The 18028-nt window shown below is 34.0% G+C and overlaps 1 protein-coding gene across 1 annotated transcript; it reads left to right on the forward strand.

Moving 5' to 3' along the window:
* Window positions 1-101: 101 nt before the first annotated feature.
* LOC125061305 (actin depolymerising venom protein gelsolin 1-like) lies at window positions 102-16003 on the forward strand. The gene is made up of 16 exons (XM_047666682.1): window positions 102-251; window positions 2052-2166; window positions 4084-4164; window positions 5519-5593; window positions 6585-6777; window positions 7862-7977; window positions 9201-9378; window positions 9543-9643; window positions 10327-10443; window positions 11008-11076; window positions 11654-11716; window positions 12214-12322; window positions 13875-13966; window positions 14323-14433; window positions 14922-15035; window positions 15573-16003. Exons 2-16 carry the CDS (start codon window positions 2053-2055, stop codon window positions 15660-15662), a joined length of 1623 nt encoding a protein of 540 aa, XP_047522638.1. The 5' UTR covers window positions 102-251; window position 2052; the 3' UTR covers window positions 15663-16003.
* Window positions 16004-18028: the final 2025 nt, after the last annotated feature.

Raw genomic sequence — 18028 nt, forward strand, 5'->3', positions numbered from 1 at the left:
ATAAGTATTTACTATTACTATGTAGGTTAAGAATATAATAATAATAAAATTAATGTCTGTTATTTTATTATGATAACATCAAGAATCAATTCGTAGCCATTAAGTCTTACACTCCGGCCCTGGCTGATAATCAAGCGTGTTCATAGAATCGACTACGTAAAACAGTTTATATCGCGAGAGCATTATATAAAGACGTTTATGTAACGTAATAATTAAGTTTCTCTTTTTGAGGTGTATTCGCAGCTTCTTAAGTAAGTACTATCATTATTTTTAGACTTATTTTAAAAACTTAATTTAAAAACTTTAAAGTATTTTGGCATTCGTGAATCATTAGAGTTAATAAACTTGATATTTTTTTGATGGAATTTATGGTAATCACTTTATTGGAGGGAATATTTAAAGTTCGTTGTTTTGTTTGTTTATTTCATTGCATAAGAAAAGTAGCATTTAGGTGGTGTTTTGGTTTTCTTACGATGTTAATTTATTTATGCATTTCTTGCACCTCAGTAGGTATTAGAATTTATTTTTTCTAAAATCTTCCCTACATTGTTAATTTAGTTATGCATTTCTTACACTTTACGATCATTAGGTATTCCTTTTTTCATAATATTTCCTTGAAGTATTAATTTAGTTATAGAGCAGTGTTGGCCTAGTGGCTTTAGGGTGCGACTCTCATCCCTGAGGTCGTAGGTTCGATCCCCGGCTGTGCACCCCGGCTGTGCATTACACATTCGCGCGAACGGTGAAAGAAACATCGTGAGGAAACCGGCTTGCCTTAGACCCAAAAAGTTAAAGGCGTGCGTCAGACACTCGAGGCTGATCACCTACTTGTCTATTATATTGAAATGATCATGAAACAGATTCAGAAATCTGAGGTCCAGACCTAAAGAGGTTGTACCTTTACCCCAGCAGGATTCTTTGTTTTTCCTTCATATGTATGTTTAATGTAAATAAATAAATGAAAATTATGTATATAATTTGATGTAAATAATAGAAATATATATTAAAAATAAATTTTGCTTTACAATTACATATAATTAATATGTTTGTAACGTTAACCACTGAATCATCACTGATAACAAACTGACCCCGGGATCATACGTTCGATTTGTTTCAATGTCATTTACAGAATACATGAATTTAAAAAATAAATTATGTTTCTATTTTGTCTATGCTCATAATGACTCACGGAAACTATAAAATAGATTTATAGGCATTTTTATAGTACGTGATAAAATCATAGATTATTAAAAGAAAAGATGAGTCAAATTTACAAAAGAAATCTACGTGATCTACGTGATATATTAGATTATATATATATATATACGTATTATTACACATATTACTGTATATCTTAATATAAATGATTCGTAAAATATGTATATGCGCAAAACTCGCAGATGGATGGACCAATTCGATTTTTTTATTTATTCCTTGAAATCTGAGGCAGGAATTTTTTTAAGCAGAAAAAAAAGTTTAGTTTTATTTAGCACTTAGGTTTTTATTCCGGAAAAGCGAACAGTTTTAGCTTAGCAATAGCTTTAAAAGACAGCTAGTTATAAAATTACGGTCGGAAGTAAGCAGTAACTCCATTCACAGCCTTAGACGGCTGTGAACGGAATTATAATTAAAGAGATTAAAGTAGATGTTTTCCTTGTTTACAAACAAACTAGATCAGTGTTGGCCTAGTGGCTTTAGCAACTCTCATCCCTGAGGTCGTAGGTTCGATATTTCTGTTTATGTGCGCGTTTAACATTAACATTAACACTGTACGGTCAAGAAAAACATAGTAATGAAATGTGTAGCTGAAATATGTATTTTTACCGAGCGACCTCCATTTTGTCTTAATATCTGAGTACAGTAACATCTGTATATGGCAAAACGATGTCGGGCCAGCTAGTTTATTTATTAAATTTAAACATTTTATTCATTTTATTCATTATATTATGCCAAATATAAGACGTTTCGGGACGCACAGCGAATCAATTGGGTATAAATAATAAAAGTAAGGATAGGATAGAACGTTTAATTTATGAAATAAATTGTTTTAGTATGAAGCTCATCTACGTAGCGGTCCTGGCGTTGTGCGTCTGCGCATCCGCGAGAGTGACGAACAGACAGCAGTCGGTACCTATTTCCCCACAAATCACTTCGCTTAATGACAAGGTAATTATTTAATTGATTTAATATGGCTATTAGGGTTCTTCAAGAATAGAGCTATATATACTAAAGTGTCCAGGGCCGCAACGCACTTGCGAGCCTTCTGGCAATTTGAGTGCCCATGGGCGGCGGTATCACTTACCATCAGGTGAGCCTCCTGCCCGTTTGCTTCCTGTCACATTAAAAAACAAGTTCAAAATTGAACACAGTTTATTTTATGGGTTGTAAATGTACGGGCTTATACTTCGTGTATTTTATTACTGCTATTTGTTGGGTTTTGATGGGATTTCAGGAAATCTAAGAATTCGATAGATTTATGTAACTGTTTTGGGATTTTGGTGAACAAAATGATTAAATAATTAATATTTTGTTTCACACACATTTCATTATTATCACAATTACATCTGTTGCTAAGGTTCGTTGTTTTGAACTCTAATTAACGTAAATAAGGCTAATTGCTTAGTAGCAATGTTTTTCCAATTGTGAGAAATAATTGTTTCGCCAGCAAACTAACGTGAGTCACAGAATGAACACAATGTTAATTACGTTTATGAGTAAGAAAAATTACGTCGCAAAGACCACTTAAGTCTATATGCGTGTCTGTGGAGGCTTTTTGGCCTTGACTTTTTACACGCTTTATATTAGCTTCACCTGTATGTATGTATGTAACCGACTTCTTCGGACTCGATTTTGACCCACATTAAACGGACAGATTTAATTCAAACTTTGTACACTTATGAAGAATCAGCGACAATATAATAATTTCATAGGTTTATCTCGAAAAACAATGGAATTTTTTTTAAGTCCACAAAGCAATACGATTAAATTGAGACAACACGTACAACAAGGACTAAAAAGTGGAAAATAAATATAGTTTAAAAAAACTATAAAACACGCTTTTAAAGCACATTAAACTAAAAAGTGAAAAATAATTCTTATTTAGGCTGAAAATGGTAATGAACAAAAAATACAGGTATTATTGTGAAAAAGCGTGGGGCGCTCTGTGTCATATTTTTCGTCTATCGATATTCACTTTTTAGTTTGATGTGCTTTAAAAGCGTGTTTTATAGATTTTTTAAGCTATATTTATTTGATACAGCTTTTATTACATGATGTTCCGGACGGAGTTTTTGCGTCTGTGATGATATTCTTTTGTTCTTTTCTGTGCGATTAATGCTCGGGTACGCTCTTTTCTTACTTAATCGGTTTTATTACACTATTCGACAAATGTTATATTCTGTCATCACAGCGTAAACACTAATAAACGTATAAAAATACTATAAAATTAATAAAAGTTTTGTCGAGCAAGCATTTATTGAGTTAAGTTTCAATCAAACTCCTCTGAACCGGTTTAACCCACTTTTTTATATATTCCTTCCCTTCTTACCTACCATCTCCTTTCGAATTAAAAATAGAAAATTTAAAAAGTTTGATCCCTGTGGCAGTGTACCTTTAATGTTGGCTTTTCCTCGCTGTATTGCGATACTTATTCGTTGAGCGAGGAAAGCACCAGCTCTGGGGTCACCGGTCTATCATTTACCTTTTAAATTTCTTTTAATTTTCCAATTATCCATTTTTAATTATTAGATACTACATAGGTTAAGAATATTGTAAATACTGTATATTTGGGTGGGAAATAAGTGTCAATCTAAAATTAATGTCTGTTATTTTAATATGATAACACCAAGAAGTTCGCGTGTTCATAGAATCGACTACGTATAAACAGTGTAGAGCGAAGAAAGGAACAGCTCTGAGGTCACCAGTACTATCTACCAGTCGCCAACTTAAATCTCTAATTAGCGCCTGTGCACTTGAACCCCACGGCCCAAGAGTTCTACACCTAAGGGAACAAAATAAAATTGGAGCAAAAACTCTTATACTACTCGTTCTATACATTTAATTTTAAATTACACGTGATTTCAGGATGCGAGAGAAAAAGCCAGAGTACACCCAGCCTTTGCCAACGCAGGACAACGGGCTGGTGTTGAAGTGTGGAGAATCAATGTATGTATTCCGCTTAGAAAAACGTGTGTTTCCTGAGGAATGTTGTAAAGTTTTTGTCAATACGCATGTTTTTATTTTTTTTTTATTTAGAAAAAGCTTGCCAACGCTTGGCACACTGAGACATTGGTAAAAACAAACACAAAATACAATTTTTAATGTAACAAGCACTTAGGCAAACATGACATACATATAGAGATCATAAAGAGATTATTAAACAAAACAAACATTACAAAACAAAAAAATGAATGATGATTGGAGAGATATGCCATATAATAGGTTTATCATATAGAATATATATCTAATATATAAAATTCTCGTGTCACAATGTTCGTTCCCATACTCCGAAACGGCTCGACCGACCCTTATGAATTTTTTTATGCATATTTCGTAAGTCTCAGAATCGGACAACATCTGTTTTTCATCCCCCTAAATGCTTAGGATGGTCCCACCCCTAAAGTTTTATTTTTAGACAAAACTTTTGGTTTTTATTTTTTTAATATACAGCATACAAAAATGCATACAACCCTTAATTGTCACCCCTCTACGATCAACCCCTATTTTTATTACAGTAGATAGTTACTTTTATTGAACCAAAAAAATGTTTCCTATAAATAATATACATATGAATCAGGGTAATTTAAATTGTAAAATTAAACTTTGCAAACATAATTTTTGGCAACGCGCGAGGCACTGTGTGACGTTTAGTTCTGTTGCTATTAGCCTCACTACGATTTCAAAATGATTCAGATTATTAAGTGTATGGAGAAAGGATAGTGCTGATCTTCCTCCAACTTTAAACGAGGATTCTTGACCAGCCTAACCACTGACTGGCCCATAGACAGTGGCTACTTTTTTTGGTTTGAAATCTCGCTGTTATTAAGGGCGCCTAAGGGCCTTAACAGCTCAACTCGGCGTAACTAGGCCAGAATGGACTCTTTAACGCGACTAGCGCAAGAGCGGCCTGCGAGATTCGGACCTTAGCTTGTGCCGTCGCGGGGTAATCAATCGCCTGATTGACGGGCAGGACGGAACCTCACTAGAGTGAGCAAAATAAGGTCTACGCCTTACTCGGTGAAGGCGGTTTTTACCCTAATCTGATTTTGATTTTGCTTTGACGCGCGGCGGCTTTTAATTTGTCGTTGGCTTCGGTGATTGGATTATACGAATCCGTTAAGATGTGTCGGGGACCTACGGACCTTTTTTGTCGGAAAGGGTTACCAGACACGTCTTGCTAAGGTATATGAAGTACTTGAATATATACTTAGCGATATAACTTTGTTAAGCGCGATTTAACGCCATCGTTGTGATTTGTAGCTGCAGATTATAGTCGCTATATATGCCTTATTATTTTCAGAACTTCGAGCCGACTGTCGTCTCTCAGAATGATTTCGGAAAATTCTACAAAGGCGATTCATACATCATTTTGAAGGTAATGTTTTACAATATATACTGACATTTATATACTAGACCTTTTCAGGATGTATACCGCTTTCGAAAACAAAAACGAAGGTATTAATTATTTACGTTTTTTTATTATCATATCTGCTATTGCAGAACTGCCTTTACATAAAGTAGTTTAACGAAAGTTCAAATCTGAGGCGCTACAACCTTTTTTTAGGTTTGAGCCTCAGATTGCTGTATCTGTTTCTTGATTATTAGTTAATCTTATAGGCAAGTAGGTGATCAGCCTCCTGTGCCTGACACTACATCTGTCTTTTGGGTTTTTGGCAATACGGTTTCCTCACGATATTTTCCTTCACCGTATGAGCGAGTATTACTCACAGCCGGGGATCGAACTTACGACCTCTGAGAGTCGCATGCTGAAGCCACTCCAATACTGCTCTTTTTTATACTTATTTAATTAATTAAATTATATAATACTATTTCACTGTGTCCAGTTTGTGTTTCCACCACGCCAACTTCTTTCTATTTAGGATCATGTATAGAATAAATAAATAAATAAAATAAAATAATTTGAAATATAAGCGAGATTTAAAATTTTCACAATTTTGTTGACCATTTTTCGACATTTTGAGTAAAAGTCACGTCATTTAAATATAAAGGTATGTGCTGATGTAACACAACCCCTTACAACGTACAACATATAAAAAAGCCATAAAAAGTATTTTATTCGGATGATAAAGTATTTAAAATTTTGAATCTTATTACAATGATATAGATTATAGAGGAAAAGAAGCTTGTTAAATTATTAGGCTTTTATTATTATTATAATACGTACTAAACCTAAAGTAAAGTAAACATATTTAACGATTGGTCATTAAAAAAACAGTCATTTATTAAACTAACTTTAATATGATTTAGTATTAATATTTAATAACGATAAATAATAACGAATGAACGTTTATAAATACTTCAATGTTTTTCTTTTAACACACATTAAACTAATGTGTTAATTACAGACTACAGCAGATAAGAAAAACAATTTGTCATGGGATATACACTACTGGATCGGGAGCCAGGCAACTCAGGACGAATCTGGCGCGGCGGCCATCTTGACTGTCGGTTTGGATGACAAGTTCGACGGAAAGGCTGTGCAGCACAGAGAACCTATGGGTCAGGAGAGTCAGCAGTTCAAGGGATATTTCCCAACTGGTATGTGCAGATTTGAGGATTACTTCAAGACGATATTATTACAATTATTATATTCATATGATATTTTTTATTAAATCAAAATCATTTATTCTTATATACAACTAGCAAACTCTGCGAACTCCGTTTCGCCACCAGATGGCTGCGTTTTATGTAACATTTCGTTTGGTGATCCCGCTTTTCTGTTGAATTTTTTCCTGAATTTTCTTGTTATAAACCTCACGGAGCCCGAGACCTTTCCAACGAATGCAAAACCGTGGAAATCGGTTCGTGCGTTCTGGAGTTATAGCGTCAGGAAGGAAAACCCGACTTATTTTTATATAGTAGATGTAGGTACACTTATGAACGTCAATAAAGAAATACACATGAAATGCTTCTAATCTTACATTTACTGCCAGTTCTCAAATCAAGGGCGTAGAGCGGTAGAGAAGAACTGGCAATAAACTCTCCGCCAATCTTTTTAAACGCCCAGTTTTTTTGTTTTACACAATGTTTGTAAGGAACTGCAACCATTACACCATGTTCCACATGACATCTTAAGCAATAAATAATAATAAAATAAATAAAAAACAAAGACTTGTCCTCTATCAGCAGGAGGCATGGTGAAATAGGAGCACGCACTTACATTCTCATGGAAACAACACGCAAATACATAGTCGAAATAACTAACATCACCGCATACACGAATTCAAGTCCGACCAGTCACCACAAGTAGCACCCGTTCACGAGTATGACGCATGGTCAGCCAGCCCCCTCGCCATTATTTAGGGAGAGAGACAACCCAACGCATGGAATATATGAATTGTATCATGGAAAGATTTTCTTTCAATAAGAAGACATTGAGAAATACAAGCACAACTTATTTAGTGGTATTACAACATCAAATCAAAAGTTATGACGTTTTAAAGGCAAGATTTCGGGTGATTTTCAACAAACCTGACACTTAGGATATATGAAATATCGGGGAAAACTACTGCATGAGCCGCTCAAACCCCTAACAAAATCCACCTCTATCCACTTCCATAGACCTCCATGCGCCAAATACCCTGTATTTGTCTATATTAACAGATTTTATTAATATTTACAGGAATACGTTACGTTGATGGCGGTAACCCATCAGGATTTACCCATGTAGTCACCAATCCCGGATCGGAAAAGAAAATGTATCAAGTCAAAGGAAAAAGGAATGTTCGCGTGCGGCAGGTATATTACGATCATTATATTATATTATTAAGAAAATTGTATCAATTAAACACATTAATGGGCCGTTTGCGAACATTTCAAATCCATTAAAAAGATAAATCAATGCTACAACCTTTTTAGGTCTGGGACTCAGATGTCTGTATCTGTTTTATGTTCATTTGGTAATCTAATAGGCAAGTAGGTGATCAGCCTTCTGTGCCTGACGCACGCCGTTGACTTTTTGGGTCTAGCAAGCCGGTTTCCTCATGAATATTGCGCACATAGAAAGAAAGTCCAATGGTGCACAGGGGATAGAAACTACGACCTCAGGGATGAGAGTCACACGCTGAAGCCACTAGGCCAACACTGCTCATGTCATGCTCATTTTAAATCCATTAGAGTATCCCATTTCACTGTACGAAACATAAAGTTTTTGAGATATACATATATAGTATAACATAGTTTTAAAAAGTGTTATAGAGTAAATCATCCAAAATACAGATTAATAGTTTGAATTTGTAAATAATTACTTTGCCTGTCTAAAGGTAATACTGTAATGTGTATATGTGTCATTTAACACAAATCGCATAATGATTGACATGAATAATGGCGTAGTCTTGCTCTTTCGTGAATTTTGTAAACGTTGTTGACATTCATAAGCATGCTCTAAGAAGCATCTAAATTGAATAAACGTATTTTGACTTTTATTTTGATTTTGATTATGAACACTTGAAAACTTGACGATTATTTACGTGTTGTGCTTCGATGAAATGAAGACCGTGACACTTTAGCAATTAGCATAAGTTACCTATTTGGAATAATAGATATGGCAGTATCGAACTGGCACAATTAATAATTAAATTATAAGTTTTATTTTAATTTTTTTTTTTGCCACCGTCATTTTTGACAAGCCTAAAAACAACACTTTTCTATATTCCCATACAAAATATTCGTAATAATACTTAAAAGTCAATTTTACTTTAATACCATGTCATAAAGTTCAAGTGTTAGTGGAGGGGTTCCGGGAAGGTAAATTTTTATTTTTTGACATAATGTATATGTTGTCTTATCAACTTTTTTTTATCTTACTAGCTAGACCGGTGTCCCGAATAGCAGAATAAGTATTTAAAAAAAATAAAGAATCCACTATTAGGCGGTACAATGTTCGCCAGGCCAGCTAGTTATATACACATAATATTTATCGGTGCAATTCAATTTTACATAGATTATACGATATTCTTCAGGTAGACCCCCTATTCTCGTCCATGAACAAGGGCGACTGCTTCATTCTGGAGAAAGACAATGATATATTGGTATTCGTCGGTGATAAAGCCAAAAATGTGGAGAAGCTGAAGGCTATATCCATGGCCAACCAGATCAGGGATGAGGATCACCACGGCAGAGGAAAAGTTGACATTATTGGTGAGTTTTTGAATTGTAAATAATAAGGTTGAGGTTTAATATCGACGAATCCAAAAGTAAAGCAGTTCTGGTCGGCACTTTTGTTTGGAATAAGATTTTTTGTGACCTCTTTAAAATTTATTTTCATTTACACAAAATAATACATAATTAAATTCTCCTCTTAGACAAATACTCAAGTGATGTGGATGTTCAAAAGTTTTTCACGACCCTCGGATCCGGCAGTAAGGACCTCGTGCCCGAGGACAGCGCTGGTGGCGACGATCAGGTAACATTTTGAAACGTTAAATAATTTAATAAATTTGTATTATTAGGTTAAGAAAATTGTTAATACTGTATACTTGATTGTAACTAATGCGAATAAATAATATTTATTTAATAAGTCCCACACACAATAATAATTTGGTAATAATTAACAGTTGTCGTCAATACTTTCTCTAACCTTAACAGTATGATTTTATTGTCGAGATGAAAAAATCGAGGTTCATTTAATAAATTTCAATCTTAAAGGCCTGCCTTGCGATTCTGTAACTCACTTTTCGAACTCTCACAGCGGTTTTCGCAGCGGCGGTCGCGCTCAAATCAGTCGTGAAGCAGTCATTTTACGATTTGGCATTCTGATAAACAATAAACCCAATAAAACCCTCCGCTTGTCAAGACGTAATGTGAAATTGCTTAACAGAATACCATGAGATTCCAAAAATGACGTGAGTGACGAAGGGAGCGTTGTTAGTGCTAGGTGAACTCGCGGATTAACAGAATCTCACGGCTGGTGCCAGCCAGGCATTTCCCGACTGATACCACTTAGGGGCGTAAGGCTAAGAACCGGTTGCGCCTTGTTCCATTAAAATCATTTATTAAACGGAAAACAATTTTAACATAATGTTTAATATTAAAGTTCTCAGTTATTAAAGCTATTTTACTCTATTTCAATTGTTTTCTAATTTTCAGGCTTTTGAAAAGAACGAAGAAAATGTAGCGACGCTCTCGGAAGTGTCTGACAGCACGGGCTCTGTCAAAGTCAAAGCTTTACAGAAGCCATACACACAGGCACAACTAAAACCACAGGTATAATCAAGAATATCCATTTTCAATATAAACGTTCTTCAGGCAAATGGGCAAGTAGTATTGCATAATTCTGCCGAATATCGCGAGATCAGCGCCATTATCATAGAATTTTTAGATCAAACTTAAACTCAAACTCAAAATAACTTTATTCATATAGGTATATATGAACGTCAACAGAAAAGATGTTAAATTAATTCTAAATTTACATTTACTACCAGTTCGTAAGTCAAGGGCGAATATATTATATTATATATTAAGATTATATGATTTGAGTCATACAATACAGTTCAAACAGAACTGGAGCAAATCAATCCCAAGAATTAGGATCATTTAAATATTCGTCAAATTTATAAAAAGCTTTATTGATTAATTTGCGTTTAACGAGAGTTTTAAATTTATTCAGTGATAATTCTCTAATTTCGTTTGGGATAATTTTCTTAATAGACTAAACTAAACTTTACATTACATACATTTCGACGAATTATGTTCATGACAAGTTCACAATTTTTGGCAACTTTTTGTAATGATTTTATGAATTCATACTATTAAATTTTTGATTAACAGGAGACGTACATATTGGACACAGTTAGCGGCAGTATTTACGTCTGGCTAGGAAAGCAGGCTTCACCTAAGGTAACTGTTTAATCTAACTCATAAGAACTTTCCCTCTTGGCCATAGATTCTTTTTTTTTTTATTGTCTCTGGCACGTTTTGTGCATTAGCAAGCGTCAAGTATAGGATTTTTTTTATAATTCGTGCTTGTCTAGAAATTCGACCGTGTCCTCCATGTACGGTTTAAGCACTCGCCCGGTACCGCACAACCCTCCCAAAGGCCGAGAACAAATTTTTAAATTAAATCATAGATTCTTTCTGAATATCATTTCATAGTATTACAGAACTTCCATTTTAAACCAGGCTCCCAGACGCGACCTGCTCTGTGATACTATTGACGTTCGTAAAAGCAGATTAGCTATCTCTAATGGGAAGAAAAACCCGGGGTTTTTTTATTTTAATTAATATCTGAATTTAAAGAATTGTATACAATATAGGTCCTGCATTTTGTTCCGCCTACCAATCAATTAATATTAAACATTATACCAGCCTTTAATGTCTTCAAAATGTAAATAATTATTGCATTGGAAATGGAACTTTAGGCGTTCATAGAGTCTAAGGTTCTAATGTATTTTTTTCATGTAGATTGTATTTTCAGGAAAAAACAGAAGTTATGACTAAAGCTCAGCAATTATTGGCTTCGAAAAACTATCCGTCATGGGTAAGTAAGACTTCAAATAAACCTATAGTCAAATATTTTAAAAAATCGAACAATCTGGACGCTTTGTGATTGGTCAAGACGCTGACCAATCACAATGACTAGGTATTTAATAAATAATAAAACAAATAATGTCCAGTCGTGTGAAGCCAGGACAGATAAAATATCATGAGGATATTTCCGGAGTAGTTTTCGCCCGGGCCCGGCGGGAAAAGCCAATCCCACTAGATCTATGTTTAAGCAAAAATAGTACATTTTTAGGAAAGGGGAGATTTGACACTCCCCTGCTATAAATAAATCAGTGGCGCTAACTTTTTAGGTCTGGGCCTCACATTTCTGTATCTATTTCATGATCACTTGTCAATCTAATAGGTGATCAGCTTCCTGTGCCTGACACACGCCATCGACTTTAAGGTTTTAAGTTCAGCCGGCCAGCCTTTTAGTATGTATATAATAATAAATATAACATGATAGTTTAAACATATTTCTTCTTTTCTCAGGTACAAGTGGTAAAAATTCCCCAAGGCACGGAACCAGCTATTTTCAAACAATACTTCACTACTTGGCGTGATACTGGAATGTCGCATTCACGTTTAGTGCGATCAGTCGGTCTGTAAAAAGCACGACTTTTCAACTCGATATTTTAGTGTATATTTATGGATAGAGATCAGTGACACTGCGCATGTTTTGTTATACTTAGCTTGATCTAGTTATTAATCTGTGGGTAAATTTCAAAGAGTTGAGAGTCATATATCACATAGTAGTGATGTCAAAAAAGAATTGCATTTGAACGAGATGACATTTTTGACGTACAGAGAGACAAATTGACTTTTCGACAGGCGTGACTCAATACCGCCAAATTAATTTGTATGAGAGAATAGATCACTCTTTGGTCACGTGACCATACAAATTCGTTTGCCATTGGGTGACGCCTGCCGCTAAGTGATTTTGTCTCAAACCCTCGTGGTAGTCGCTAGTGCTAAGTATTCTTATTTCTGAATCTCACTCTTAGTCTGTGCTACGTCTGAACTCTGTAGACTCTATAAGTTTTCGTATTAAAGGCACATCAATTAAAGTAAAAAAAAACCGCGAACGTGCCTGATGACGTCATATGTGCTTATAAAGGGGCGTACAAATTATTTTAATATTTCTGTAACGTAGTATTGTCTTTGATTTACATAACTTTTACACATTTAAAGAAAAACACTTTTTACCGGATTAAAGTTATGTATTATTATTATAAATTTACAACTATTTGACATAATTTTAAATTTATCCGACGTTTCGCGTGCTTTACAGCGTGCGTGGTCACCGTGACCGTTTTTCTTTAAATATTTCTGTAACGTATTATATTCTGAAAAATAAGGTTATAATACGACAAAACCTGTGTAATGCACGTTTATTGTAAAATGCATATGGGCTTTGCATCCAATACTCAATTTTGTAATTTAAATAAAAAAATATAATGAATGCATGCGTTTCATTTTTTTATTCCACCTAACTGGGAGACAATATTATTATACAGAGCATGGCTAGTTACTAGTTAGTTAGTTGTTATATTGGGGCCAATTCCATAGATAATAAATTCAACGCTTTATAAATAAGTTTACTAGAAGGAAGAAGTTTAAAAGAACACAGTTTTAAATCCTACTTTGATCCTATAGACATCATTTTATTCTAAAGAGAGAGAATAATTAAGATGTCGTTAAAAAGCAATAAATAAAAATACATAATATATCATTATTGTATTTTATTAAATTACATTTATGAATATAGAAAAGGACAAATTTCTAATTAAATATGGGTGATTAAAGTGGAAGTGAAAGTGAAAGTTGAGCAGTGTTGGCCTAGTGGCTTCAGCGTGCGACTCTCATTCCTGAGGTCGTAGGTTCGATCCCCAGCTGTGCACCAATGGACTTTCTTTCTATGTGCGCATTGAACATTTTCTCGTACGGTGAAGGAAAACATCGTGAGGAAACCGACATGTCTTAGACCCAAAAAAGTCGTGTGTCAGGCACTGAAGGGTGATCACCTACTTGCCTAGTACATTTTAAAATGATCATGAAACAGATTCAGAGTTCTGAGGCCAAGACCTAAAGGTTGTAGCGCCACTGTTTTTTTTTAAAGTGGAAATAATAGACCACTGGGTTTGTTTGTTTAGGTAACGAAAACGCCAAGAACAATTTATATGAAGTGAACTTAGTCAACCACAATTCTATAAGTTTCGAAAAAATACCAGAATACAACCAAGGAGTAAGTTTTTTTGCATATACGTACTATAGTGTTAATATTACAACATTGTCTTCAGTGCCACATACTTTTCTTGGACGGTAAGAGCGTCGCTGTCATCGATCTTAGTATTGCCAGTAAATAAAAATTAACCATTATAAGGGGAATAATTTGAAGTCATGCTAACTTAATAATTTATTGAAATGTCTTAATAAAACAATACATATACTAGTATCTAGAAAATACAGTTCTAGGTTTAAATAAATGTGACACAAACTTAGAAACAGCTGATATGATTGGTTTTGTTACCTATATAAGGATATAATGGATAGGTCATAAATCTACTAATAGGCAAGAATTAATGTTTGTAAACATTTTAGGCTTTATTGGACACGGAAATTTTTGTTCTGCAAATGGCAAACGATGTTTACCTCTGGATTGGCAAAGAAGCTGATTTGTATAAAAGAAAATTAATTACGAATATTGCAAAGGTAATAAATAAGTTTTATAAAAAAATAACTCTTACGGAATAAATGAAGATCAATGGGTAGACACAGCAAGCGTGATGCAACTATTTGGAGTTTTCGACATGAAAACAATTGTTTTCAATAGGCTCAATTTTAAGTTTATACATTGCATAATGCTTCCTATCTCATTTTCTCCCATGTTAAATCTTATAAGCTTATGTGTCTGTCTCTTTAATGTCGCTGATTTGTTTCATCGACTTTCAAACTTTAATTAATTTAGTTTTTATTAAAATCAAAGATTGATATTATCTAAAGTTAAAATTAAAAAAAAAAATAATTTAAAGTTAACAATTGATATAAAACTTAAACATTTATAAATCATTATCTTGAGACCAAAATTTTTTAAGGTTTCGCTTTTACCGTGTGTGAGTTGTACACATGTTTTTGAGTGTTCATGTGACATTTGACATAACCTCACTGTCGTTACAATTCTTATTTGAAGTTTTTTGCAGGCGTTTATCGGTGAAATAGGCAATTCTATACAAGACGTTGTACCTGTCAAACAAGGCATGGAGCCGCCACAGTTTATAAATGCTTTTAGGAACTGGGACTCTGATATGTGGCTAGTAAGTTTTTATATGCAATTCTTTCGTTACTATAGTCAATTGTATCGTGCCAATTCCAATAATTATAACATCATCGATTGAAACATCGATACAATTAATTAACTTATTAAAGTTATGTTAGTTGTTCGGTCTAATACCTGCAGCTGAGTTTCATCATCGGACGTCAAGGCAAAATACAAAATACCATCCGTATCACCTCGACGTCCGTCGTTCTACAACAGAGCGTTTTCTAAGGCAGTATGTGGAACCAGCTGTCCACAGAAGTATTTCCGAACCAATTCGACTTAGGGTCCTTCAAGAAAAGAGCGTACCAATTCTTGAAAGGCCGGCAACGCACTTGCGAGCCTTCTGGCATTGTGAGTGTCCATGGGCGGCAGTATCACTTAACATCAGGTGAGCCTCCTGCCCGTTTGCCTCCTATAACATAAAAAAAAATGTAGAACGAAAACTACTGTTATAATCAACATGTATTTTCTAGTTTAAACATAGATATTTTTATTGAATTTTATCTATAATTCAATTGTATTTTTCTTACAGAAAATAAGGCGTTACCAAGAAGAAAGAGAAATGGTGCTTCGGAATAACGAAATTGGAAATTTTCAATTTTACGAATTTATTAATAACTAAGGATTAAATTATTTATATGCTAATCAGGGTATCTTACGCATTGAACAACAAAATAAAATGTAATACTTTTAATAAGTCTAAAAAAACAGGCACAGAACGTCAATTATTTGACCAATTTCATATTTGTCACAAATAAATAAGATGTTAATAAAATACAATGATTGTTCTAATTTTAATATTTTATTTCCTTATAAAGGTTTTACGAACTAAAATAGCCAATAATACAGATCAGGTATATTAAGTGGCGTTAAACTTTTAACAATAAATACTTGGTAATAAATATACATTTACGTAACCAAAGCCATAAATTGCCATGAAAATAAATTGTTCGTAAATATTAACTAAAGTGTTTTATTTTTAATTGTTTTCTTTAAAATTGCCATGTCACTTTACCATAATATAAGAAGTGCAATTAGCCGAAGTATGGCCCCCATATGTCAAATACAATACTTTATAGATAATCATTTTACCTTTTATTTACGTATAAGAAGAAATTATAGTTTTACAGTTTCATACTTCATTAAAATTCTTAGTATTACAGTTTATTTTGTAATAAAACCGCGCTGTTTGTCAGAAGCGCCTTTAGGTTCACATTCAGAAACCAGCGCAAACTATGAATTCCTTAAACTTCCTTCGGACCGTCTCTCGTGGGGACAACCCACAGATCGCTCTTATAGCCCGCTTTTGCACTACAAATATCGATTTAATGTCAGCTGCATTACCCCTCGCGTAACTTTTTACTGCGAACGCAGCAGAACTTAGCCTATTCGAAACACCTTCTATGTGTCGGCCCCACTGGAGTTTACTATCTAAAGTGATTCCTAAGAACACCGCCTTATCAACAGTCTTTTTCTTCATCTTTAATTATTATTTGAGAATGACTACTTTTTACATTTGTAGTTACAAATTTAACACATTTTTTCGTTTAGCTTAAGATTATTTGTATTAAACCAGTGAACTACACTGGAGAATGCACTGTTTACATTCTCAAGTGATGGATTTCGTCGTTTCACTACTATCTCGTTAAACTACTTTACAAGAAATAATAGGTCATTTATATAGACGAGGAATAAGAAGAGACCAAGTATGGAGCCTTGCGGTACTCCCATAGTAACAGAGGATCCCTGTGATATAGCTCCATTTATATTTACCTTTTGAATTCTATCGCTCAGGTATGATTCCATAAGATTTAGCGCTTTTTCGCCAATGCCATAGTGTTGATGTTTTTTGATTAGGATTTCGTGATGGACACAGTCAAAAGCCTTTGATAAATCGCAATAAACTTCAATGGCATCATGAGTTTTTCCCAAGCATTTAAAATCTCGGAAATTAATTGAATGCCAGCATCGGCTGTTGAGCGACCTCTTGTAAAACCATACTGCTGGCTATACATAAGTTTATTATTATTAAAATGTATCAATAATTGATCATGAATAATTTTTTCAAAGATTTTACTCAATGCAGGCAGCACAGATATGGGTCTAAAATTTGTGGGGTCCGAAGTGCTACCCGTTTTGAATAACGGTGTGATTTTACTTAGCTTCATCTGGTCTGGAAATACTCCACAATCTAAGAATCTAAGAATGGCGTACTTTATATAATATTCAATTTGAAGAGTACCAAACGAAAGCTGATGAAGAAGAACTGCTATGTCTAGTAAAACGGTATGAATCAGAGCCAATATATGAAGCCGATGAAATTTTAAAGCACAATAGTCATGAGGTATTGAGACTACCTCCATACCATTGTGATCTAAATGCCATTGAGCTGGTATGGAGTCTGGCAAAACGCAAAGTAGCAAATATAAATATTAAATTGACTACAGAGTAGTTAGAACAAGTGATTAAAAAGTCATTTGAAGTAACAGCAGAAGAGTGGAAGAGGTGTATGTGCAGAAGTGGAAATGACTGATCATGTTGTACATGTGGAAAATAAACATAAAGAAAGGGACATGACTACAGAGGAACATTTAGAAAGTTTCATAATCTTTTTTTTTTTTTATGGAACGGGGGGCAAACGGGCAGGAGGCTCACCTGATGTTAAGTGATATCTATGTAAGAGACGGTGATAACAGCAATGACTCTGATGAATCTATGCATATTGATTTTTTGGATTCTGATTTTCATTATTCCGAATAAAGTTGTGTTTTATAATAAATGTAGTTTTAGTTTTCCATGCAATGCTAGTCATTTTAAGTATCAATAGTAAAAGACTAAATGCGTACATAGTATTTAATTTCATAGAAATACAGTTACTATCAAGTAAAAAATAATAAAATAAAATCAAGTATCAAGTAAGTTTAATCCAAAAAAATAAATCAAACTTTTAGGGATACCATACTATTTTTTTTTAATTTGCCGCGCTTT

Source organism: Pieris napi, chromosome 23 (assembly GCF_905475465.1).
Source record: "Pieris napi chromosome 23, ilPieNapi1.2, whole genome shotgun sequence".
Classification (NCBI taxonomy): Eukaryota; Metazoa; Arthropoda; class Insecta; order Lepidoptera; family Pieridae; genus Pieris; species Pieris napi.

What these genes read in the sequence shown, in the direction of transcription:
- LOC125061305 (XM_047666682.1), top strand. Translation starts at nt 2,053, where the DNA reads ATGAAGCTCATCTACGTAGCGGTCCTGGCGTTGTGCGTCTGCGCATCC. An exon ending in GGAATGTTCGCGTGCGGCAG is followed by an intron (nt 7,978 to 9,200) that starts GTATATTACGAT and finishes GATATTCTTCAG; the next exon opens with GTAGACCCCCTATTCTCGTC. An exon ending in GGGACTCTGATATGTGGCTA is followed by an intron (nt 15,036 to 15,572) that starts GTAAGTTTTTAT and finishes TTTTTCTTACAG; the next exon opens with AAAATAAGGCGTTACCAAGA.